Raw genomic sequence first — 27,547 nt, 5'->3', positions numbered from 1 at the left:
TTCCATGTATATGCGTTAATATACAATATTTGCTTTTCTCTTTCTGACTTACTTCATTGTGTTTAATAGGCTCTAGGTTCATCTACCTCACTAGAATTGACTCAAATGCATTCCTTTTTGTGGCTGAGTAATATTCCATTGTATGTATGTACCAAACTTCTTTATCCATTCATATGTCCATGGACAACTAGGTTGCTTCCTTGTCCTGGCTGTTATAAATAGTGCTGCAGTGAACATTGGGATCCATCTGTCTTTTTGAATTATGGGTTTCTCAGGATATATGCCCAGTAGTGGGATTGCTGGGTCATATGGTAGGTCCTTTCGGAGAAGTCAATTGGGAATTGTCAGAAATTGATGGCTGACCATTATTTACATGCTTACTATTCAGATTTATTTCACTTCATTTCTTAAGTGTATGTGAAACTATTTTTTCCAAGGAATTTTATATTGTTGCACCTACTCAGCATATTTTCAGCCTTTACTGATAGTTGATGCGAGATGGAAAACAGCAGTGTAACGGCATCACGCATCATCCTCAAAGGACTTTTCTGAGATGATTATTCTGCAGTCCCTGCCTTAAAAGAGTAGGTTTCACAATTCAGACACAAATAATAGAGGGATGGAATTTGTACTTCAAATTTATAATTTCTGGATCAAATAACTTAACACACTTTTAAATTATACTTTGTAAAATGTTGAAAAGGAACTAACTACTAGCTTTCTTTTATTCTAAATACCACTCTTTCAACAGACTGTGCCTTTCCCCATCATACAGGTAAGAGGACCTAGTATTTTTGTTATAATTCATATTCCAGTAAAGAAAGTAACTTCACCCATTAAAAAGCTTCTGGGTTTTTTTTTTGGGGGGGGTGGTTACAGAACAACAGACAGAACTGAGGCAAGAAGCATGAGTAAATTAATTCTTTGACATCATAAACCATCCCCTCTGGATACCAAATTTTGATCAGCCTTTTAAAATTTACTGTGTATATCTCCATGTTCCTCCATTACTTGTTACATCATCATCATCACAGATACTAATAACAGTGACAACATCCAGTATTGAGCACAGTTCTGTATGTAAGCCACTGTGCTAATTGCTTTGCAGAGATGAGTTCATTTATGTCTTTACAGTAATCATGAGAGTAAGTGGCATACTATTAATGTTACTATGATTTTGTAGGCCACTTAGTTCAGAGATATACAGAGTCTCTGCTGTGGCATTACGGTTGATCTGTGAGTCCAAGATCCACATTTTAGTTTCTATTCCAGGGTTAGCTCTGTCTGTGGCCTTGAGCAGCACATTTTGTTTCAGCTGCGTATTTCCAAAGAATAATAAGTATTAATGTCTTCTTTTATCTGTACTTTATTCTTTAATTTAATCTGTATAACAATTCTAAGAGAGAGATTATGGATCACGTTTTAAAGACGCAGAATCCAGGCTTGGAAAAGTTAAATAATGTGTTGAACCATATAACATAGGCCCTGTAACATAAGTCCCACTTTAAAGCTCTTTCTTTTAATCAGTGTGTTCTTTTTTTTAATCCTGTTTCTTTCTTCCTACTTTCTCATAGGTGTATGATGAGAAAATATGAATTATACAGATGTAATACTTCTATCATAAAGGTGCTAGAAAAGATACGTGTCTCCTCTAATTTGGGAGACATGGAGACTAATTTTTAGAACTGATTTTCAGAACATTTACAAGTGCATCTAACCTCTTGCCTTCCAGTCTTATCACATCTGTGCTGTATTATTGCATAAATTACATATATGTTTCACATATAAATGCTGTATTTTCCAGCTACATATGTAAAATTTGTTTGAAACATTTTTTATTTGAGGAGGTATACCTTTAGGATAGGAAAATAGGAAAGGCCATATACTCTGAAACTTTAAGAGACGTAGGATTCTGATCATTTTTAGTTGCATTATTTTCACTGCTTGTAGTTTCATATTTTCCTATGACAAAACATGTTTGTGTAATACTCTAAATTTTAATGTCATTATATAATTTAGGTACTTTAAAACTCAGAAGTTGGCCTGACAAATATATAGAATTGCTTATATATCAGTAAGCCAACATACTGAAATATTTTAAATTTGGAACTACTTTTCATATTATCAAAAACCTAGCCCTTCTTCAGATGCATGGAAATGAAACTTAATATTAAACTAATTGGCATTTGAATATTGTGTTAGAATATTTAAAAGGCTTTTCTGAATTCTTGATTATTGATTTGCATATGCAAAGATATTAAAATGGACATTTGACAGCTACACTCCATTATTTTATCTAAACACACTAAGGTTTGGCATTTACAGAGTGAGTTGTAGGCTGTAATAGTTTGCCTTTTTCTTTGTAACAATACTGTGTATGATAAACACAGGATTCCCTGGTAGATCAGCTGGTAAAGAATCCACCTGCAATGGAGGAGATAAACAAAGATTTAAATTTCAATTTCTTATTGAAATGAGAATTTCTATTTAATATTGTTAAAAATTCCATTGAAGTAATGTCTTATGGGAATGTCCGACAAGTCATCGCCTTCATTTTTGACGTAACTGTTCCTTTGGGGCACCGTGTTGTCTCCGTGTTTATTGCTTGTATAGTCTACCTATGTATCAGTTTGTCTAGTATATCTCTTTATGTCGCATAGCATAAGTGCATGAAAATAGAACTTATGTGGGAGTTACTTTGGATACAGCTTAGAATCACCAGTTTTCATCACTAGATGGATGATGAATATAAAACAGATCATTTATACCTCCAAAAATATGTAGATAAGCATAGTTAACTCATTTAACAAATAATAGTACTTGCTCTGTGCCCTGCACTATTACAAGCATCACTAAGGCTACAGCAATTATAAGCAGACAAAAGTTCTGCCTTTTGTCAGCCACATTATGAATACTAAACATCTGGAAAATGCAAATGAAAACACCATAAGAGACTTCTTCCCATCATGATGGATTAACCAGTACCAGACTTGCCCTGCCACTAGAAACAACTTTTTCAGATATTGGACAGTTGACAGCATAGTAATGTGGTGGAGGAGGAAACTAGGTGAATCCTGGCTTTTTGCCTAAAGGTATTCTCCTGATGATGAAACTCAAGCAGAGAATGGCAGTCTTGCTGAACTGAGGAAACAGAGATCAGAAATTGGGATTGGTTAGATGTAAACTATTAAATATAGAATGGATAAACAACGAGGTCCTATTGTATAGCACAGGAAACCGTATCCAGTCTCCTGGGATAAACCATAATGGAAAAGAATATTAAAAAAAGAATGTATATATGTATAAAACTGAGTTACTTTGCTGTACAGCAGAGATTGGCACAACATTGTAAATCAACTATATTTCAGTTTAAAACAGAAAAAAATTTGGGAATTTACAGAAGAATGGGGAGCTTAACAGAAACAGAACTACAAAATTCTGCATAGGGGCCCTTTTGAGTCTGTAACATAATACTGAATTGCACATCGGTGGGGTGAGACTCCAGGAGGCTGAAGAAGGAATAAATCCATAACAGTTCTTAGGGTTCTCCCAGAAACGGGAGTTTTTTTTCATTCTGACTAACCAGACTGTAGAGTTCTCGTTAAAAACCTGGAGCATTCAGTAGCAATTCAAGAAAGGACTCACTTTGGCAGTAGTGCTAAACATCTTCAGAGCAGAGGGTTACTCCAGACCTGCCTAAACAAAGGTTTTAAATGAAGCTCAAAAAGATCAGACTGATCAGCTAGGGACTGATATGCCTTGGAGGGTCAGAAAACAGCTGCGTAGCCTTCCTGGTGAAAGTCAAGAATAAAGAGGATGTTGGCTTTGTTTGTTAATGCATCCTTCAGATATCCCTGAATGTGGAAGAACTTGAACACAGCCAAAGTATCCTTTCTAGTGTTTTCCTTTTGACTTAACTATGTTCTCAGCATGTTTTCTTGGCTATTATTTATGGAAAGTAAAGCTGGAAATTAAATAATTATGGTCTAATTATAATGATGATTTATACAGTGTTTGTTTTCTGGAAGTCTCAGTCTCTCAGTGAGATGATTTATAGTGTGATTAACTTTTATATTATCCATGAGTGCTTTTTAAAACTCATATTTTAAGACATTTCTTTTATTAAAGCTATTATTTATAATTCCTTATTTGCTTTGATTTTCTACTGTATATATTCTTCATTAGCAAATAATTTACCAGATACCGCGTGTACTGCAGTATTCTAGGCACTATAGTCTAAAGAATTGTGCATGAATGAAAAGAATTGTGTATATTTAGGCTGCTCCTAATTCTTAATGATGTATGTGCAGCCGATTTAAAAGAAAGGGGCTAAGTTTATATAGAATTTGCTGCTTTGTTCATTAGTTCTGCATCTAATTTGTATGAGGGCTTCCCAGGTGGCTCAGTGGTGAAAAATTGGCTGCCAGTGCAGGAGACACAGGAGATGTGGGTTCAACCCCCAGGACAGGGAAGATCCCTTTGGAGAAGGGAATGGCAACCCACTCCAGTATTCGTGCCTGAAAAATTCATTGGACAGAGGAGCATTGTGGGGTCGCAGAGAATTGGACACAACCGAGCATGCACGCATTTAACTTGTACAAATTTCAAAGCTATTTTGTAGAATATGGCAAAGAATACTACACATTCACCAAAACCTATTCCTCTTTCTACCTGAGCACACAGTAAACTATATATCCCAGCCTTCTTTGCAGATAAATGTGCCATGTGCCTGAATTTTGACTAACATGAGTGGAAATAATACATACCAACTCCAGACTAGGCTATAAAAGCTTTACACATGCAGTTGTTTTCATCTTGTAACTTCTGAATTTCTTCAGAAGAATTGAAAGATAATGGAAAGGGAATAACATTGTAGCTATTCCATTAGTCAGAATAGGCTAGACTATTCTGTCATGACAAAAAAACCTTAAAAATCTCAGTGGCTTAATACAACAAAGGTCTATTTCTAGTTTAACCAGCAAGCCTGGGCAGCTCTCCAAGACAGCTGTCATTTATGCAATAACACAGCAACCCAGGCTGCTTCAGTCTTGCATCTCTACCGTCTCAACATGATACCTCTTTATGACTTTTGTGCCAGAGGAAGAAACAGACTGAAAAATCGTACAGGGACTGTGTCACCTCTGCTCTTATTTAATAAGCCGGAACTAGGCATGTAGTCATCAGAAGCTGGCAAAGGGAATGCCTAGAAAGGAGTGACAGCTGCAGGGTGCTGGTAGGCACCAGTAAAGTCTACTATACTATGTAATTCAGTTTACTGCTGCTTATGTAAAATCATTTCTTCCTAAAATGAGTGCTGCCTTTTGAAGGACTGTATTCAAGTGTGAACAAAACAATACAGTGTTCTAAATCAAAAGTCTGTAATCTACCACTTGAATATTGTGATCTTGGGCAATAGATCTTTTGAGTGTATTTTCCCACTTGTTTTGGGTTTAATTATGAAGGTTTAATGACTTAGGTATGGGCTTCCCTGATGGCTCAGACAGTGAAGAATCTCTCTACAATGCAGGAGACCTGGGTTCAATCCCTGGGTTGGGAAGATCCCCTGGAGAATGCAAAGGCTACTTATTCCTGTCTTCTTGCCCGGAGAATTCCATGGACAGAGGAGCCTGGCAGGCTGTAGTCTATGGGGTCTCAAAAGAGTTGGACACGACTGAATGAGTAACACCTTCACTTTTCAATGAGTTAGGTAAAAATATAAATAAAGGTGTAAAATAAACTGTTATACACATGTTAGCTGTTGTGTTATTGGTTATTGTATAGCTTTTTGAAAGTGAGCTATTTGTTTTTAGAGCTGTGTACACAGTGTTAGAATTAGGCTCCAGCAAGAAGTTAGTTTCACTAACAGAAGAGGCTCTGGAAGTCTCAAACAAAATTACCCTTCCCACTGATCTTTCTGAAACAAAGTTTAAGCATATTTTTCTACTACTAGAATGCTCTTTCTACAAAATTATTTTTATTCTTATTTTTAAATTTTTACTCTTAATTTTGCTTTGCTATACCAAATAAGGTCAGAGCAAAATCATATTTTTTATAAAGCTTTGTAAGAAAATGATTATCAATAGATGTTGTATTGGGAAAAGCTTAGTTTTTAAACTTTTTTATTTAGTAAAACTTAAAATGCTATCATATCAACTAATTTTTAAAACAAGAAAAAATGTGATGATATTTATTTAAGTGCTTAAACTAAATATGAATAAACTAAATTCATAAATCAAATAAATATCACTGCAGATTTCTTGTAGACTGTTGATATAAAATCTAGCCACAGGTACCTAAACTAACCTTTTTTAGGTCTCGTGCTCTTGTCACAACTTTTTTCCTAATTTTCTGATTGAGTTTGTAAAAGAGTGCTATTAACTTCTGCTTTTTTGAAGTATTTGATAGAATTCACCAGTGTTGTCAAGTAGAACTGGGCTTTTCTTTATAGGGAGATGTTTAATTGTTAATTCAGTTTCCTTGCATGTAACAGTCTATTCAGATTTCCCATTTCTTAATGAATCGGTTTTGATCATTTGTGTCAGGAATTGTCCATTTCATCTAAACTGTCTGATTTCTTGGCATAAGTTATTCATAACATTCTCTTATGATCTTTTTCATTCTATAGAGTTGATAGTGATGTCCTGTCTTTCATTCATAAGTTTTGGTAATTTGTGTCTTTGCTGTTTTTCTTGGTCAGTCTGGTTTAGGATTTTTCAATTTTTTGTAGGTATATAGTCTTTTATTTTTGTAAAATATCAAAGTTATATGTATCTTTAAAGTATAATGCATCCGTTCTGTTTGCTTTTTGTTTGTTTATTGAAGTATAGTTGCTGTTGTTGTTTTTCAGTCTCTCATTCATGTCCGACTCTTTGCAGCCCCATGGACTGCAGCGCACCAGGCTTCCCTGTCCTTCACCATCTCCCGGAGCTTGCTCAAACTCATGTCCTTTGAGTCAGTGAAACCATCCAACCATCTTGTACTCTGTTTTCCCCTTCTCCTCCTGCCCTCAATCTTTCCCAGCATCAGGGTCTTTTCTAATGAATTGGCTTTTCACATCAGGTGGCCAAAGTGTTGGAGCTTCAGCATCAGTCCTTCCAATGAATATTCAGGATTGATTTTCTTTAGGCTGGACTGGTTTGATCTCCTTGTAGTCCAAGGGACTCTCAAGAGTCTTCTCCAGCACCACAGTTCAAAAGCATCAATTCTTTGGTGCTCAGCCTTCTTTATGGTCCAACTCTCACACCCATACATGACTACTGGAAAAATCATAGCTTTGACTATACAGACCTTTGTTGGTAAAGTAGTGTCTCTGCTTTTTAATACGCTGTCTAGGTTTGCCATAGCTTTTCTTCCAAGGAACAAGCATCTTTTAATTTCATGGCTGCAGTCACCATCTGCAGTGATTTTGGAGCCCAAGAAAATAACGTCTTTCACCATTTCCATTGTTTCCCCATCTATTTGCCATGAAATGATGGAACCTAATGCCATGATCTTAGTTTTTTGAATATTGAGTTTTAAGCCAGCTTTTTCACTCTCCTCTTTCACCTTCATCAAGAAGCTTTTTAGTTCCTCTTCGCTTTCTGTCATAACGGTTGTGTCATAGTTGCTGTACAATATTATATAAGTTACAGGTATACAATAAAGTAATTCACACTTTTTAAAGGTTTTGTACTCGATTTATAGTTATTGTAAAGTAATGGCTGTGTTCTTTCTCTGTGTTGTACAATATATCCTTGTAGCTTATTTTATACCTTATTATGGGTTGACCAAAAGGTTCATTTGGATTTTTCCATAAGATGTTACAAAAAACCCCAAACTTTGGCCAACCTAATAGTCTGTGCTTGTTAGTCCTCTACCCCTGTTTTTCCTTTCCTCTTTCCCTGTCTCTGGGCCTCCCTGGTGGCTCAGATGGTAAACAGTGTGCTTGCAGTGCGGGAAATCCAGGTTGGATCCCTGGGTCAGGAAGATCCCCTAGAAAAGGGAATGGGCCCTCCTCCTTTCCCTCTCTCTATGGGTAACCACTAGTTTTTCCTCTTAGATCTGTGAGTCTGCTTCTTTTTTGTTATATTCACGGGTTTGTTGTATGTTTTAGATTTCACATGTAGGTGATATCACACAGTGTTTGTCTTTCTTTTTCTGACTTGGCGTTATTGCCCTTCAAGTCCATCCATGTTGCTGCTAGTGGCAGAATAGTATGATGGCTGAGTAGTATTCTGGTGTGTGTAAGCGTGTGTGCGTGTGTTTGGTATACCACATCTTCTTTATCCATTCATCTGTTGATGGATGCTTAGGTTGCATCCATATCTTGGCAATTGTAAATAACACTTCTAGGAACATTGGTATGCATGTATCTTTTAGAATTAGCTTTTTTTTTTTTTTAAATATATACCTGGGAGTGGCATTGCTCCATCAAATGGTAGTTCTCTTTTTAGTTTTTTGAGAAACCTTCATATTGTTTTTGACAGTGACTGCACCAATTTACATTCCTATGAACAGTGTATAGGGGTTCCCTTTTCCCCACATCCTCACCGACATTTGTTACTGTGTTCTTTCCGATGACAGCCATTCTGACGTGTGTGAGGTGGTATCTCATTGTGGTTTTGATTTGCATTTCCCTGATGATTAGCAGTGTTGAGCATCTTTTTATAGGCCTATTGGCCATTTGTATTTCCTCTTTGGAAAAAGTCTATTCAGTTCTCCTGCCCATTTTTAAAGATTTTTCATTTTGTTCATCTTTTCAAAGAATTCTTATTTCATTACTGTCCTCAGGCTTTTTATTTACTATTTAATGCTTCTGCTCTGAAAAAAATTGAGCCCTGATACCACATCCTCTAAATTTTGGTCAGTAGACAGCTTTATGAATGTATTCATGGTATTCTCTGACTTTGAAGTTATTACTTGAAAATAAATACTACTAATGTACTATCTAATGTCTAGGTTGGTCGTAACTTTTCTTCCAAGGAGCACGCATCTTTAATTTCATTGCTATAGTCACCAACTGCAGTGATTTTTGAAAACCAAAAAAATAAAGTCTGTCACTATTTCCATTGTTTCCCCCATCTATTTGCAATGAAGTGATGGGACCAGATGCCATAATCTTCGTTTTCTGAATGTTGAGTTTTAAGCCAGCGTTTTCACTCTCCTCTTTCACTTTCATCAAAAGGCTCTTTAGTTCTTCTTCGCTTTCTGCCAAGTGTGGTGTCATCTGCATATCTGAGATTATTGACGCTTGCTCTTTGGAAGAAAAGTTATGACCAACCCAGACAGCATATTAAATAACAGAGACATTACTTTGCCAACAAAGGTCCATCTAGTCAAAGCTATGGTTTTTCCAGTAGTCATGTATGGATGTGAGAGTTGGACTATAAAGAAAGCTGAGTGCCAAAGAATTGATGCTTTTGAACTGTGGTATTGGAGAAAACTCTTGAGAGTCCCTTGGACTGCAAGGAGATCCAACCAGTCCATCCTAAAGGAGATCAGTCCTGGGTGTTCATTGGAAGGACTGATGCTGAAGCTGAAAGTCCAATACTTTGGCCACCTGAGGCGAAGAACTGACTCATTGGAAAAGACCCTGATGCTGGGAAAAATTGAAGGTGGGAGGACAAGGGGACGACAGAGGATGAGATGGTTGGATGGCATCACTGACTTGATGGACATGAGTTTGAGTACGCTCCGCGAGTTGGTGATGGACAGGGAAGCCTGACGTGCTGCAGTCCATGGGATCGCGAAGAGTCGGACATGACTGAGCAATTGAACTGAACTGAACTGAGTATCTAATATACCATCTCAAATTGCATTTTTTGTCACTTCTCTGTAGCAGTTGGCTGTATTACTGTTCGTAAACAGTTGTTCTGTACTTTATTGAATTATTTATTTATTTAAAATTATTAATGTCATTTTAGTTATTTAGGTTTTACTTGTTTAGAGTTTTTTGTTTTGTTTTCATTATTAGGAAGTTAGTATTGAAGTCTTTAGGTGATAGATACTTTCTTTAAAAGACCTTACTTTTGTATTCAAATCCCTAAATTTTCAACAGACTGATTGAGTGTTTTCTCTGTACTTGGATAGCTGCTGTATTCTTTGTGTTATGTTCAGGTGAGCTCCTCCTTTTCATTGGGACCATATTGCTATAAGTTGATGCTGATCAGCTACCTTTCAATTTTTTTAGACAGTAGATATAGTTGCTATTAGTCTTGGAAATTGTAAAACTACATAATATTGGTTTCTCCTCAAATAAAATAAATTCTGAATTTCTTCTTTTTAAAACTGTTCACTATCATCAGTGGAGATAGGGAATGTTCGTATGAGAGTCCATCATGGATAACTAGTGGCCACACACTGACATTTTTGTATCGGTAAACACAGTTGACTTCACTTTGCCACACTGCACACATTTCATATACTTAAATTCATACAGGTTTCAAAGAGATCACATTTCAAATAGTCTGTTGTCAGAAATAAATATTATGTTGTGTTTCTAATAATATTAATGTATCTTTATTCAGATTTAAAATAAATGTGTTCTGATTATTTGATACTTCACAGAATAGTATGGATGTAAAACAACATGCAAGCATTTTTGTTTGTAGTTTAAAGTCAGGAGAATGGGGAGACTAAAGACAGTAATACATGGTATTTGGGGAAGAAGCAAGGAAAAGAGAAATATATAAAACATATACTTCATTTTTTATACTTTATAGATGAAAAGAGAACCAGAAAGGTACTTTGCCAGCTTAATGTTAATTTTGTAATTGGTTGGAGCAGTAAAGTTTTATTTTTCATTATAATGTGTCAGAAGCTCTTTCTACAGTGGACTAGCCATTATTTGATAAAGACTGTCATGTCACATTTAATTTCCTCTTTCTGGGTTGCATCTGAGGGTGTTCATTTCTTTTATATGTTTTTTATTTTCTATGAATAGATACTTTCTTCTTGCTAAAAAACAGGAAACTATATGAATTACAGTTCTTTCTTTTCATCTGCTTTTCACTTATATCTAGCCCGTGTCAAATTGTCAGATTCTATTGGTTTTTCTCTCTCAATTTTTTTAAACTTGTTTTTGATCCCTCTGTTTTAGGGGATTCATTTGTTCTTTGTTGCATAACTAACAAAAGTTCCATGGCATTCTTCCTTTATTCAGGGTGTGGTTTGTGTCACCATTTAAGCACAGTTATGAGAAGAGGTTGATCAGGATATTGGATAGATACTATTCTCACGATTTTCCAGTTTTAAACCACCATTAGATTGGGGGTTAAGGAGGAGGAAATAAAGAGTATCACAAACAATCTCTCTCCTTCTACCCTTGCTTCCCACCCTCACTCCAGGAAATCCATTGTTACTCAAAGGTTTATTTTTCTAGTAAATGTTTAGGAACTAAAATATTATGAATGTTATAAGAGTTTGCCTATGAAAGCTCTGTTAAAAACTTTTTAAAATACAGATTTTTCTTTCCAAATAAATTTTCCACTCTCTCTCTCTCTACTTCCTTAACAGTTAAATTGTTCATATCTTTCCTCCTAAGTTTTCTTCTAAGAATTATATAACTTTAACTTACATTTAGGTCTTTGATCCATTTTGAGTTAATTTTTGTATTTGGTATAAGATAAGGTTCCACCTTCATTGTTTTGCATACACATATCCAGTTTTCCCAACACCGTATATTGAAAAACTTGTCCGCTTGATCCATATGAATTTTAGGATGACTTTTTTTATCTATGCAAAAAAACCTCTGGGATTTTGATAAGGATTGCATTGAATCTATGGATCATTTTGGGTAGTATTGCCATCTTAACAATGTTAAATTTTACAATTCATGAACAAGGGTTTTCTTTCCATTTACTTGTATCTTCTTTATTTTCTTTCAGCAACATTTTGTAGTTTCAGTGTTTCAGGTCTTTAGCTTCCTTTATTAAATTTACTTGTAGGTATTTTTTGTTGCTATTTTAAATTGAATTGTTTTCTTAATTTCCTTTCCAGATTGTTCACTGTTAAGGAATTTTTGTATGTTGATTTTGTGTCGTACAACTTTGCTGAGTTCATTTATTGGTGGAATCTTTAGGATTTTCTATATTTACGATTTTGTCATCTGCAAACAAAGATAACTTTGCTTCTTTCTTTCTAACTTGGACACCTGTACTTCTTTCTCTTGCCTGTAACTAAAACCTTTTTATCCTCCTTTCACATTTGACAGTGAATTTGTCTTTAGATTAACCTTACTAGTTCAGTTCAGTTCAGTTCAGTCCCTCAGTCGTGTCTGACTTTGCGACCCCATGAATCGCAGCACACCAGGCCTCCCTGTCCATCACCAACTCCCGGAGTTTACCCAAACTCATGTCCATCGAGTCGGTGATGCCATCCAGCCATCTCATTCTGTGTCCCCTTCTCCTCCTGCCCCTAATCCCTCCCAGCATCAGGGTCTTTTCCAATGAGTCAAGTCTTCGCATCAGGTGGCCAAAGTATTGGAGTTTCAGCTTTAGCATTAGTCTTTCCAGTGAACACCCAGGACTGATTTCCTTTAGAATGGACTGGTTGGATCTCCTTGCCGTCCAAGGGACTCTCAAGAGTCTTCTCCAACACCACAGTTCAAAAGCATCAATTCTTCGGCTCTCAGCCTTCTTCACAGTCCAACTCTCACATCCATACATGATCACAGGAAAAACCATAGCCTTGACTAGACAGACCTTTGTTGGCAAAGTAATGTCTCTGCTTTTCAATATGCTATGTAGGTTGGTCATAACTTTCCTTCCAAGGAGCAAGCATCTTTTAATTTCATGGCTGCAGTCACCATCTGCAGTGATTTTGGAGCCCAACAACATAAAGTCTGACACTGTTTCCACTGTTTCCCCATCTATTTCCCATGAAGTGATGGGACCAGATGCCATGACCTTCGTTTCCTGAATGTTGAACTTTAAGCCAAATTTTTCACTCTCCTCTTTCACTTTCATCAAGAGGCTTTTTAGTTCCTCTTCACTTTATAAGGGTGGTGTCATCTGCACATCTGAGGTTATTGATATTTCTCCCTGCAGTCTTGATTCCAGCTTGTGCTTCTTCCAGCCCAGCATTTCTCATGATGTACTCTGCATATAAGTTAAATAAGCAAGGTGACAATATATAGCCTTGACGTACTCCTTACTAAGTATGCATTTAATCTCAAAACCAACTTTGTAAAAGTACTTTCTTGGTACTTTATGTTCCACTCGTCTTTATATTTATCCTTCAGTTCTCATTTTCCTGGTCCTTGCTTTTGTTTGATCTGTCTCCATACCATTCTCCCATGAGTATCTGAGTCTTATGCCAGTTTCTCCATAGAAGTTCCCCTTTGCTGTGAAACATTTAATGAAGACAAATACTTAAGTAGTTATTAAAATTTATATTTTAATGTCTTTATAGTTGCTTGGGGCTTCCCTGGTGGCTCAGCTGATAAAAAAAATCCACCTGCAACGTGGGAGACCTGGTTTTAATCCCTGGGTTGGGAAGATCCCCTGGAGAAGGGAACAGCTATCCACTCCAGTATTCCAGCCTGGAGAGTTCCATGGACTGTGTAGTCCATGGGGTCACAAAGAGTCAGACACAACTGATCGAATTTCACTCATAGTTGTTGAGCAGGGTGTGCTTCAGCATCATCTTCAGCATCTCAGTTTACAGAGGAACCTCCATAGATGGATTTTCTTTTTCACCATTAACATTTCTTTATGATCTATCTGATTGCTCTTAATCCCCTGTCCTCTACCCCTCAGTGATCTTGGTAAAAATTAACGAGTACAGACACATTGGTTTCTCTTCAAAACAGGCTCTGAATGATGGATACTTTATAACTGGGATTGGTTTAAAAAATAAATAAACCCATAACACAAGAGTTGTAGTGCTAAAATAGTGATTGAGAAGAAATCCTAACTTTTACCCATAGATGGGAATACTTTCAGAGATGAGGCCTTGGTTTCTATTTTGTTTCAACTTTTTTTGTCAGATAAGGTCTTTTAGTGATCCATTTTCATGAGGTATTTATAGATCTCTCTAATCCAGTGTCCACAAAGTTTAGTGTGCTTTCGAATCACTTGGAGGGTTTGCTAAACACAGATTGCTGAGCCTATACTGTCTCAAGTTTCTGGTCCTCAGCTGGTTTGACATGGGGTCTGATCATTTGCATTTCTAACAAATTCCCAGATGATGCTTTACTGCTGGTCCAGGCACCACAGTTTGAGAACTAGTGGTCTAAATCATACTGTTTAACTTTCTATACCCACATATTTCTCTTTGTCTAACTTAGACCATTTTGACTTGGGTTTTCTACCACTTTCTAAGTTATAGCATGTTTTCTTCAACATTATTTCCTTCTCAGTTTTAAAAATTTAATTGGTAATATTGCTGTTCTTATCATCCCTGCATGGCATCTTAGACATCTTTGTTTTACCCCTCTGTCACAGACAGTTCAGACTTTGCAAAGCATGCTGTGTCTGTGATGGTGATGATGATGACGATAGCAGCAGAAACAGTGATAAAAACAGCTAGCATTTACAAAGGATATTCTGTGCTGGCACTTTTCTAACCATTTTATTTGAGTTAATTCATGTAATCCTTGCAACTGTCCCATGCTGTAGCTACTGTTATTAATCCCAAGTAACTGATGAGGAAACAGGCACAGAAAAGTTCTCACAGCTAGGATAAGGTCGAAGAGATGGGATCTAACTTAGGCTTTCTAGTTTCAGGGCTCAGATCGTTCATTCCTCTGTTATCCAGTCCTTCCCTACTCTTCTGTTAAATTGACCAAAAAGTTCTGTTGGGTTTTCCAACAAGATCTTATACCATGTTATGCTGCCTCTCCATTCTCTGTCTTGAAACCATGTGCTTACTTTGTTTTCTATAATCATAGACTTTTTGCTCCGGGCCTAGTAAGGCTGACTTGCCCAGTTTCTTATTACCTGTAAGTGCTAGAGCTACAACCTCAATCTTTCAAATGACTAAGCCCATACTCTAATAGGATTCCCTGGTGGCTCAGACAGTAAAGAGTTTGCCTGTAACGCGGGAGATCCGGGTTTGATCCCTGTGTCGGGAAGATCCCCTGGAGAGGGAAATGGCAGCCCACTCCAGTATTCTTGCCTGGAAAATCCCACGGATGAAGCCTGGCAGGCTACAGTCCATGGGGTCACATAGAGTCTGACATGACTGAGTGACTTCGGTATAGTCTAATCAGTATGCATCCTCTGCATACAGTATGCATCTCAACTCAGCCGTATACCCAAACTCAAGTCTCGTACAGCATAGGAATCATATACCCAGTATTGGTTCAGATTTCAGATTAGTGGTTTCCTGTTATCTCTTATATCACAATAAAATACCTGGTTTGGTTTTAGAGTCCCCTTTGTTGTTTAGTTGTGAAGTTGTGTCTGACTGCTTTGCAACTCAGTGGACTGTAGCCCGCCAGGCTCCTCTGTCCATGGAATTTCCCAGGCAAGAATAGAGTAAGGTACCATTTTCTTCTTCATTAGAGTCCCCTACTCATCTTATTTCAACCACTTTAAAAAAACTGTTTGGTAAACCCTTTGACACAGAGTTCTTCTACCCATCTGATTCATCTTATATACCATTTATTTTATAGAAAAATGTATTAGCATTCTAGGCTTCCAAACTGCTGTGTCCCATCTTTCATGTTGACTGATTATGTTCTCCACCAACTAGTGTTAAGCATCTTGGACAATCTGTCATGCTTGTGATTGTATCTTCTGTGTGTGTTTGACTTAAGACAATACTAGTTCTTTATAATTTGAAAGAGAGCAACATTATAATCTACCTTATAAAATAACATAAATTCATTATTAGACATGTACAGTGTCTCGTAGATGACAGTTAGAGATGAAGGTAGAAAAGCAGAATTAAATGTCCACTGTGAACTAAAAAGGTAACAATTGGTACTCCCTGAGAAAAGAAAAGAGAGAAGTCTACATGGTATTGAGTTTTCCATATCTCTAGGATCTTGATTTTCCCCCTTGACTTCATCTCATAATTCTTAAACATTCTTCCTACCTCCCTCAACTTCTCCTGCCATCCTTCAATTTCTTTCTTACGTATCTGCCCTCAGTTGCTGATTTCTGTCTGTCTACTAGCCCCAAATTTCATTATAAAAATTGTTATTAAAATTTTTAGATGTATAGAGTCCCTTGAGCAGGGACCAGGGCTGTCTTTGTCAGAACTCAGCAGGTAAAAGAATTATTCTACTGCCATGATAAAATAATAAAATTCTAGGAAAGGACTTAAGAGATTTAAGAATTAAACTATTAATAATTTCTCCTATACAAAGCAATTTTGGATAAGTAAAATGTTTTATTATTTTTGAATTGGTGAGATTACAATGAAAGAGGTTCTAATGTTGGCTGCAGATAAAGTAGCCTGCAGATATGCATATAAGTCACTTGAGATCTTCATTTGTGATAGTGATTTTTTAAAAATAGGCTCAAGTTTTACAGTTAACAGAGGTGAGAATTCTGCTGTTCCAAAGCTTGCTTTTGGCAGAGAACCATTCTGTTAGCACCCTCAGTCTTGGTTGCCATGGAGACAGTAGACTTTATTTTAACATACACTTAAAATATACATACATACCCTAAGATTTAAGTGTGATTTAGTTGACTGTAGGTTTTGAGTATCAAAAATACTTTCTATTTTTTAAAGACTTTGTATTTTTGACCTCCAAAGAACATAGAGTAGAATTCTGGTCATGGTAATGACAAAGTTTTGCATTACTTTTTACAAGGTCTTTTAGAATAACTTAGAATCCCCCTGTGAATCAGTAATGGATGAGGATTTTGAAGAACATGCCGAAACTTTTGATAAAAGAAATGTGATCTTAAGCACTCACATGTCTGGAACACCTATAGTTATAGTGTCTATAATGCATACAAATCAATTTCAGATTTGGCTGGTACTTTTGCCACCAGTATTATACTAAGCACATTCATCCTATTACAGTTTATTTAATAGAATTCAGTTTAAAAGTACCAAAGCGGTCTTCAGAATTTTAACTTTTAATATATTTAACTATTTAAATGTATATCAATAATGTTCCTTAACATTTTTGCCTAAAAGTCATTTAATAAAATTTACACTAGCTTTTAATATGAAAACTTTCAATTCATGAATTATGCTTTTTTCATTCATTCATTCCTTATAAGATTGAGTGAATTCCATGGCATGGAATATTGCTGTTCCATAGAACTCATAATTGTATTTATAAGCAAATCACATCTCTTTATCTTTAGCAGCCAGTTGCAAACTCTCATGGCCTAGTTAATATCTTAGTCCACTAGCAGTTTTGACTTCTTACCTAATAGCTGAGCAGTTAGGTAATTGATCTTCTTGTTAAGCTAAACAGGTTAATCCTACTTAAGGTAGTTATCACAACCCAGTATTGTATTGATAGTTATTTCTGGATAAAGAAAACTTTTGGTTACATTTATTATAAACAAAATTTTAAAGCTTAGTCCGATACTTCAGTCAGTTAATACCTGCATTTAACAGCAAAGGAAGACAAAATCAGAAAGCTCTTTGCTTTATAAGGAAAGAGAAAATAGCCAAAGGTAATAGATGATTAGATTTTAGCTTTTCCAGTTTGCAGTGACTTTTTAACAAGACCCATCTCCTCTATGAAGAATGCAGTTAATTTTTTTCTGGCACAAAAAAAAAAAAAAATAGGGTAACCTGATCTGAGTCTGACGAGTGTGTCGTTCATTTAAGTGCTTCCATCTGTTGCCTGCTGTTCCCCTTACTCATGACCCCTCTATGTTTCTCTTTCCTTTCTCTTTCCCTGTTTCTCTTTCCTTTTTCTTCCTTTCTTTCTGTTTTCCTCTCTCTCTCTCTCTTTTTTTTTTTTCCCCTCTCCCTGTCTCTCTCTGTCTCTTTTTTTGTCCTTAGCCCCTCTGAGGAAGGCAAAGTTTGTTGAGAGCCCACGAATTCCAGAATCCGAGCTTGGCTCACCAACCCTCACTTCAGCTCAGAAACTGGACGTGGATGCATACTGCCCTGGTAAGCATGCATGCAAAGTATCTGCTTTGAAAGAGGGAGGTTTGGATTAGGCCCATCCAACAGAGCAGTGTTTTGCATGTATATTATTCATAAAATCACAGCTGTTATCTCTTGTGCAACTGACTGTGTATTTTCCTTATTAGAGCAGTTTCTACTGAACATCCTTTTTGATTATTGATATAATTATGTAGATATTGAAAACAGCTTCAAGGATAATTTTCAAAAGAATCAAAATAATTTGGTAGATACATTCTCAGGGTGATTTGTGTGACCTGAGATACTTGAAGAAATTTTGCTTTGGCCATGTCCACTCAGCAGTGTTCAAGTGTGAATAAGAATGTCAATTCAACCGTAGTCCTTTGCATATGATCTTTTTTTTTTTTTTGCCTTAATCCTTATTGGTTTTCTGAACAGTTATAGAAAATAGTTGTGATGTTGGAAACATTATACTTGAATTAGGAAAAAAAGTTACAGTTTCCTGATTTGGACTCCTGGACACTCACTGTTAGAAATACCTCTTCTCATGAATGGCCTGTAAGCACATGTGGGAGTTCACTAAAACCCTTCTTGTGTGGGAGCCAAGCTGACACAGACTCATTATCAATGCTTAGATTCTTCCAAACTTAGATGAGTTGCTTGGCAACATCCTTTACACTTACGGTACAGTGAGTCTATAGAGCTATGTTAGAAATGTTCACAGCTCTAGTTGAGTATACAGATCAGAGCTTCAGTAAAGAACTTTAGAAGACTTGGTTTTAGGTCTTTTGTTTATTCCTGCTCATTAAAATCAATGTTAAACCACAGTGGATACAACTACTACATATTTACCATACTAGAGATTAGCAGAATAAGGTGATTTCTAATTCTAGGTAAGATATCAGTAGCTGTAATCTGAAATGTCAGGCTAATATACCTCTGAAGCCAGGTGAGACATGTATTTTTTAAAAAAAGACAGGAGGCAAAAAACTTGAGGCAAACCTAATCAGAGACATTTGATTTTATGAACCAGCTTTGAATATTGAAAGACCTTAGGGATTTCGCTTTCAAGTTGCAGAACCTTGGTCTTCATCTACTGTTGTAAATGACTTTCATTTTTAAATCAATCACAGGTAGGTATTAGAAACTAGCTTTTCTGTATCTAAAAGGAACAAAGTAGCATCCTAAAATGACACAGTAGCACATTGTTAAAAGAATTCCTGTTTTGAGGTATTGTCATGTTTCTTGGACACTGGAATATTATACTCTGCATTTCTTCATGCAAATTTTTTCATGCAAATTTTAGTATAATAAAGTAAAATAATTAAATGCACTAATTCTCTATTCCTGCATTGAGGTTTGGAAGAGAAGAGAGGTCTTTTCTTTTTCAGATTTGCAAATCAGATTTAGTGTGGGGGGACTAATTTTTCACTTCCTGATTGCCTATCTGACATCTTTAATCTAATCTAGTGATTGTTACTGTCAAGAAGCAAGGGAGCTGCTGTTATTTAGAATGCCAGTGCTGAATCATTATGAAAAATCTTGTCCATGTTATTACTTATGTATATTTTCCACAAACATGAATCTTCACTGAATTGGAATTGAACCAAAGTAAACCTCAATTAACATTTTCAGAAAACCAGGAAGAAACTAAAACACATTGCCAAAATGTTAATTGCCACACACTGCAGTCTCTCCTTTTCTTATCCGAAGCAGATTTAAGGCATAGAAACGTCTTTAGTGATTTGTTCTTTTATAATAAATTCTGTGAAAATAAGTTTCTGCAGAGATAAGATTAGTGACCTGGGGGTTGAAGCTGTAATCCTCTACATAGTACCAAAAATTAACAATAAACAAGTAAATTTAGTATACTCATAAAGCAAACAAATAATCCATTCTTTCTGAATTTCTCTTACATAGGATATACTAACAGAATAATGATCATATTAATATTTTATGATATACTCATACATAATAATGCAGTTAAAACTAGTGATCTAATATCTTCCTTTATTTATCACATGCAAATTTGGAGAAAGAGTATATGTCACAGAGGCAACAAGCATAAGCTAAAGGTTAAATGAGCCCTGGTTCTCACATTTTAGCATGCTTCTCTGGTGGCTCAGTGGTAAAGAATCCACCTGCCAATGCAGGAGGTGCAGGTTCAGTCCCTGGGTTGGGAAGATCCCCCGGAGGAGGAAATGACAACCCATTCCAGTATTCTTGCCTGGAAAATCTTATGGACAGAGGAGTCTGGTGGGCTACAGTCCATGGGGTTGCTAAGAGTCCGACATGACTTAGAAACTAAACGACAACAGCAGCAAGACTTGCCTGGAGGATTTCTTCAAAGGCAGATTGTGGGACCCAGCCCCAGAATTTCGGATTCAATAAGCCTGGGTAGGTTGAGAATTTGCTTCTCTAACAAACTCTCAGCTAGTGCTGAAGCTGCTGGATGAGGTGCCACACTATGAGAACCAGCTGGGTTACAGGGTGGCTGCCAGCTGCACCCATCAGGCTCATTCTGCTGTTGACTTTGAGGAATAATTGGTGATGTTGTTTCTTTATTATCTGGACCTCAACATTTTGGTGTCTGTATTTTAGGTGGGAAGAAGAAAGCTTTTGTTTCTGAGAGATGGACATGTATTTTCCTTGGTTTGTCTTTTGGTCCATGGTATCTGTGTACCTGTAACGAGTTTTCAGTGTTGTCCTGCAAGGAAAAGGAAATTGTGGATCAAATCAGAGCAAGTTGTTGATGTTTGGTCTACAGGGACTGGGGAAGGCTACAATGGGGTATAGGTGTTGATCCAGATTATTTGTCTAATAAACTGAGGGATTCAGTCTATATAGCATTAGATTCTAGAATACTTAAGTTTCACTGTCCCTCAAATCAGATTTGTTGTATACAGAAAATGTGAGGAACGGTATGAGTAAACAGTATGTTTTGGTTCCGCAACTGAAACCATAGAGATGATCAATGATGTTACATAACTGAACTTCCAGAGTCGAGGAGGTCAAGCGAATTGTGTTTGATAATCGTCTTACAGTGAGGAAATTAGGACCTAGAGAATTTAAGTGATTTGTGTGAGGGTATAAGCAGGATTTATTGTTGAACTCTTGAAGTGGACACAATGTAGTCCAGAAATACAGTGCCCCTAACTCTATTACTGTGTAAAATTCTATAAGCATCCCTTGCTTGACCCTTAAATTAAAAAGTAGGAAATTCAGTTTTTAAGTATGAGACAAGGCTGTATTCTCTTTTTAGGGTAACCAACTGATATCAGTGATTTCAGTAAAACAATTGCCTAAATGAGAGAACACACTCATCCTACCCTCTAACTTTTCTGCCTACAGCATTGGTTATTAGCTGTGTGATTTTAGGCAAGTCACTTAACTTGTCTAAGCTTCAGTTTCCTCATCTGTAAAAATGGAAATGGTAATCTTAAATCAGATTAATAAATACAGAGCACTTAGCAGAATGCTTGTTTTATAGTAAATGCTTATAAATGTTAGCTAATTTTGTTATTATTATAGTGATGATCCTGAGTGTATAACACAAGATCTTAAAGTGTTTTTAAACAGGAAATACAAGATGTAAAGGTTTAGGGTCATTTTTAGTTAGAATGTGTCTGCCTGTGTTTCAGTTACAGTTTTCTCCTTAGTAGTTTTGTGATCTTGAACATGTTGTGTAATTTCTTCGTGCCTCAGTTTCCTATCACAGCAACGTTACATATAACATGTTACTTGATAATTTAACAAATTAAATATATATTTGCATAGATACATGAATACACATTCAAAGGGGGAAATGTCCAGAAGAATACACCAAACTAACCTTGGTTGCCTAAAGAGGGAGAGAATTGGGATTCTGTTTGTTGTCAGAGGAGAGAGTAGCATTCGTGAGATAAGAACATTGTCTTATGTTAGCAGTGATTGTGGCTGGCTGGTGGGATTACAGGTGATTTTTCTTTTCTTTATTGGGCAGTATGTGTTAGTTTCAGAGAGCTCGGGTTCTGAAATTAACTCTACATTTAATTCCTGACTCTGCCGCCTACTAGCTGTATGATTACATGCAACATTCATAGTCTTAAATTCCTTGTAGGATTGTGATTAAAAACAGCTCTTTTTTTTTTAACAATAAATCTTATAGAGTTGTTAAGATTAAGTAAAATAATGTATATGACAAATGCTCAGCTCAGGTGAAATAAGAAATGTATTACCCTTCCTGGTGTTCATCATCATCATTATACTTTTCTTTTTTTTTTTTTTAATTTTATTTTATTTTTAAACTTTACATAACTGTATTAGTTTTGCCAAATATCAAAATGAATCCGCCACAGGTATACATGTGTTCCCCATCCCGAACCTCCCTCCCTCCTCCCTCCCCATTCCATCCCTCTGGGTCGTCCCAGTGCACCAGCCCCAAGCATCCAGTATCGTGCATCGAACCTGGACTGGCAACTCGTTTCATACATGATATTTTACATGTTTCAATGCCATTCTCCCAAATCTTCCCACCCTCGCCCTCTCCCACAGAGTCCATAAGACTGTTCTATACATCAGTGTCTCTTTTGCTGTCTCGTACAGGGTTATTGTTACCATCTTTCTAAATTCCATATATATGCGTTAGTATACTGTATTGGTGTTTTTCTTTCTGGCTTACTTCACTCTGCAGGGAATTTGTATTGAGATTTTTCAGTAATCAGATGCTACTAAAGGATAGCAACATTCCTTCTTAGTTTTTTCAAGCTTTTTATGTTGCACATTATAACAACACATAATTTCAGGTGTCGAAATGAACCTTGATACAGATGGCAGGCCAAGTTGACAGTTTTATAGGACTTTTGATACATGTGCAAGGTTAAGAGCCAAAGTCCAGACCAGAGTTCTGAAAATAGACAAGCTTTTATCCACAGCAGATACTTTCAGAGGAATTTGAGATTAATCTTTTTGTAATAGATCCTTTTGAATCTCTTTAAAAATGGCACTGTCCTTCAAAGGACAATGTTATTTAAGGTGACAGCAAAATTAGGATGTATTTGAAACTCAAGAATGGAAGAGAGTTTTATGATACTTTCTTTCTTGAAGGTGCATATTCATGTTTATATAGTTTTTGATTCATAAAAGACTTTTCATTTGGATTTATTAACAGCATTGTGTACTTTATAGCACAAGTGCAAGCCACTGTACATGATGAAATATTTCACATAAAGTGAGTAGTTCCTTGATTCCTCTTTTCCCAACTCCTGTGTAGTCATGGTCATTCTACTTAGAAGAAAAGGATGATCTGTTTTCTCATCTTCCGTTGTTTGTTTTTTTTCCTGAAAACATTATCAGATGTTACCTTTATTCCAAATGGTTTGGCATTCTTCTTTACTTTGCTGTGAATTTTATTCTTTAGAGATAAAACCCTCTGTCTGGTTTTTGATTGGTTTATGGGTACCACGAACCTTTTTCTTGTAATTCACAGCTTCTATTATGTTGTATTTGTATTTCTTATGTCTACTGTGTTGAAAACACAGGTATACTGCAAGATTTTTAACCAGAGTTAAATTGGTGAGTTTTGGGGTGAAGGGTTTCTAAACCCCTTACAATTATATACAAATACTGTTCTACATGCACATATATACTTCTTTCTGTTAATATAACAGCTTCTCAGAGCGATCTGTAACACATCTTTCCCCACTACCCGCCCCCAAAAAGAAGGAGAAAAGAAATGCTGTTATAAATGTTGAAATGGAATGAAGGTGGTTAATGGTACAACTGTTAGAACAATAACAACAAAAACCCCACCTAAATGTTCGGTAGTGGACAAACTTATCAATCAAATGAAGGTAGAAATGCACTGTAGTGCTGCCCTAACCAGGATGTGAAAGTCCGCATAACAACTAGAGAGAGGAAGCAGAGAGAGAAACGGGAATGATCTCAGTATATTTCAAGCCTGAGAGATACTGCCTGAAAACGCATTATGAGCATAAGCACACCAAAGAGCTAGAATAAGAGAATGAATAGCTTTCCATCCGCATACTCCTTTATCAACTAATAAGTTCTTAGCATGTTAGAAAGTTCTTCCAGTGGACAGGTGCTTTATAAAATAGAACTTTTCACTTTGAACATTTTTAGTTGTTTTCTTGATTTACATTTTATCATTATTTAAGACATTAATCATCTTTTTAAATCAAAATTAGTGAATTTACAATGTGTGCTAACCTCTGCTGTACAACACAGTGACTTGGTTATACACATACAGACCTTTTTTTTTAACATTCTTGTCCATTATGGCTGTTCACAGGCTATTGAATATGTAGTTCCCTGTGCTGTAGTAGGACCTTGTTGCTTATCCATCCTCTGTATACTGGTTTACATCTGCTAACCCCTAACTCCCAGTCCTTCCCTCCCCCATTAACTGTCTTCTAACTGACCTTTAGATTAACTCTTCTCAAGGTGTTTTGCATCACAAATTATAAAGACTTGGCCTGTAAGTATGGTGCTTAGATCTGTAATTCAGTTAGATATCCAAATGGAAGTTTTTTTATTAATTCTAAAACCTGTCTTAACTTTGGGTTTTTTGAGGCAGTGAAATGCACTAGTTTATAGACTGCAGACCCGAGAGCCAGGCTGCCTGTGTTCAGACACTGAGTCAACCACTTTGTGCTGGTTGACCTTGGGCATATTACTTAACTGTAAGACTGATTAATTTCCTTATCTGTAAAATGGGGATTATAATATTACCTGTATCGTAGGAATGCTGTGAAGATGTAATAATTAAAATATATAAAATAATGACAATTATGTAGTCCAGAGTTAGTTTTAATAAATCTTAGCTACAGTTAAAGTGTTCCACAGCCTTTACTGCTTTCCCTCTAAGAATGCTATGTGTGGAACTTTCCTGATGGTCCAGTCAGTTAAGAATCTGCCTCCCAATACAGGGAATGTGGGTTCAGTTCCTGGTTGGGGAATTAAGAGTCCACATGCTGTGAGGCAACTAAGCGTGTGCACAACTAGAGAGAGGCCTGCGTGTCACCACTAAGATCCAGTGCAGTCAAATAAATAAATAAGTATTGAAAAAAGTGCTGTGGGTAAGATTATCACTATCCTTTTTATGAGAGCACTTCACAAAGAGGATAAAATTGCACCTGTAACCTGCTGTCACTGGCCTGTTTTCATAAGCAGTCTATGTATAGATTCTAAGCTTTGTGGGTTTTCGTTTTTTTTTTTTTTTTTTTTTTTTTTTTAATGAAGACAGTTTTTCATAGTGATAAATAGCCCTGGGATCATATAAACTTGGCTAAGTCTAACCATGCCACTTACTAGTTGTATAACTTTTATTATTTAATCTTCCTAATTTTCTGGTTTTTCATCTGTAAAGGACAGAGAGTAATATCATGTACTCCATAGGGTGTTTGTGATGATTAATTAAGATATAAGGTACTTATTAGCACAATGTCTGGAGCACCAGTTATTATGATGAATAACATCTCTCACATATATATATATTATAAATTTATTTCTGAAAAAAAGTGCAGCTTTATGTTCTTCTTTCCCTATGCAATATATATATGTTCCTGCATCCCAGTATTCATGAAAAATTCAGTGGGAACAAAGAAGAGACAGAAAGATATTCTTGACTTGTGTTTTGATACTCAAGAAATTAGAGATTTTAGGAATTCTGTATTTGATGTCACCACTGCCATCCTTTATCTCTAAATCACTTGAAATCCTCTTTGTTTCTCTGTTTTTCCTTGTTTAGAAGTTGTTTGTTATAACATTTAAATTTAGGGAATTCCCTGGCAGTCCAGTGGTTAGGATTTCATGCTTTCACTGCCAAGGGTCCAGGTTCAATCCCCAGTTGGGGAACTAAGATCCCACAAGCTGCCAGGATCATCCCAAAAAAAAAAAATTAGTTAAAAAAAAAAAAATGACAGCCTAGGCTGTAGTCATCTCAGGGATCAACTGGAGAAGGCTCCTCTTTCAAGTTTATTATGCTTATGTTTGTTGAAGGATTCGGTTCCTCTGGGCTGTTGGAACAGAGGGCCTCAGTTCTTTGCGGCTTTTACCAGAGGCCGCCCTCAATTCCTTGCCATGGGTGTTTATCCACAGGTGACCTCACCCATGGCAGCTTGCTTCCTGAGAATGAGCAAGATGAGAGAGACAGTTCTTTATAACTTAGTCTCAAAAGTGGCAATGTATCACTTTTTGTTGTATTCTCTTCATTAGATGCAAATCATCACATCCATCTCACACTCATGGGAGTCAATTGAAATTTTAAAGAAAGTTGTTTAAATGAAGCACTGAATTCTCCTTGCTTTTTCTGTATATTGATACATACTATTTTGTATTCTCGGAGAAGGCAATGGCACCCCACTCCAGTACTCTTGCCTGGAAAATCCCATGGACGGAGGAGCCTGGTAGGCTGCAGTCCATGGGGTCGCTGAGGGTCGGACACAACTGAGCGACTTCACTTTCACTTTTCACTTTCATGCATTGGAGAAGGAAATGGCAACCCACTCCAGTGTTCTTGCCTGGAGAATCCCAGGGACGGGGGAGCCTGGTGGGCTGCCGTCTATGGGGTCGCACAGAGTCGGACACGACTGAAGTGACTCAGCAGCAGCAGCAGCAGCAGCATTCTGTATTCTACTTCCCTGGTGGCTCAGATGGTAAAGAATCTGCCTACAATGCGGAAGACCTGGGTTTGATCCTTGGGTTGGGAAGATCCCCTGGAGAAGGGAACAACTACTCATTCCAGTATTCTGGCCTGGAGAATTCCATGGACAGAGGAGCCTGGCAGGGTACAGTCCATGGGGTCACAGAGACTAGGACATGACTGAGCAACTTTCACTCCACTTCAATCTGTATTCTGGAAGCACAAATCCTTCTCATCCTTGTCTCCATAGTATTCCTAGTATCCCTCCCTTTTATCTTCAGAATTCCCTTGCTGTTCTTCTAGTAACTGTCTGTAGGTCTTTCCTCTTGCCTAATCTCTACTGTTACGGTTCAGTGAAATGTTTTTCTCTTTAAGTCTGAGTAACTACATCACATTATTTTAATGTGCAGGTTCTAGAATAAATTTCAGATTTGGAAGCCAAGAGAGAATACATTTGCCATGTAGACAAAGGTGACTTTTGAAGATAATAATTTTCCTACTGTAATGAGTATACAATTGCTTTACTTTCCACATTAAAATAAATTGTAGGATGGGTAAGGAAATCCAGGTCATTAGGGGAATAATATGGAAATATTTGTATTACACAAGTAACGCATTTTTGCCATATTTTGTATCTCACACATATGTCTATTCAAAACAGTCATTGGAAACCTCAGTTTAAAACCCAAAGGAGCATTCGGTGATGAACAGTCTTACAGATTTTTATGAAACATTTAAGGTTCTTTTAATACTGCTTTTCATTTCAGCCAAATAGTCATCCTCATACATAGATGTGCGCATAGTATTTCTCGTGCACTGTAGGCAATTTTGTAGCAAGGAGACTCTAGTGTAAGAGTTGCCAGGCAGTGAGTGCTTTCTGCCTCTTTGTGTCCTGTCTCTACAGTGATTCTCGCTTCC

General features: G+C 36.7%; 1 protein-coding gene across 10 annotated transcripts in view; it reads left to right on the top strand.

Annotated features, from left to right (window-relative positions):
* The window catches only part of TANC2 (tetratricopeptide repeat, ankyrin repeat and coiled-coil containing 2), a 363,388-nt gene that overhangs the window by 168,298 nt on the left and 167,543 nt on the right, over positions 1–27,547 (top strand). For 7 of the 10 annotated variants that reach the window (XM_044938797.2, XM_044938800.2, XM_025279872.3 and 4 more), the window contains one exon: positions 17,902–18,012. The exons of the other annotated variants lie outside the window; for them this stretch is intronic. In XM_044938797.2, coding sequence (XP_044794732.1) covers positions 17,902–18,012 — 111 coding nt within the window. The remainder of the gene's footprint in view (positions 1–17,901; positions 18,013–27,547) is intronic. 10 annotated transcript variants of the gene reach the window in all.

The sequence above is a fragment of the Bubalus bubalis genome, chromosome 3, assembly GCF_019923935.1.
Source record: "Bubalus bubalis isolate 160015118507 breed Murrah chromosome 3, NDDB_SH_1, whole genome shotgun sequence".
In the NCBI taxonomy this organism is placed as follows: Eukaryota; Metazoa; Chordata; class Mammalia; order Artiodactyla; family Bovidae; genus Bubalus; species Bubalus bubalis.
This window is presented reverse-complemented; position numbering and strand designations above follow the sequence as displayed.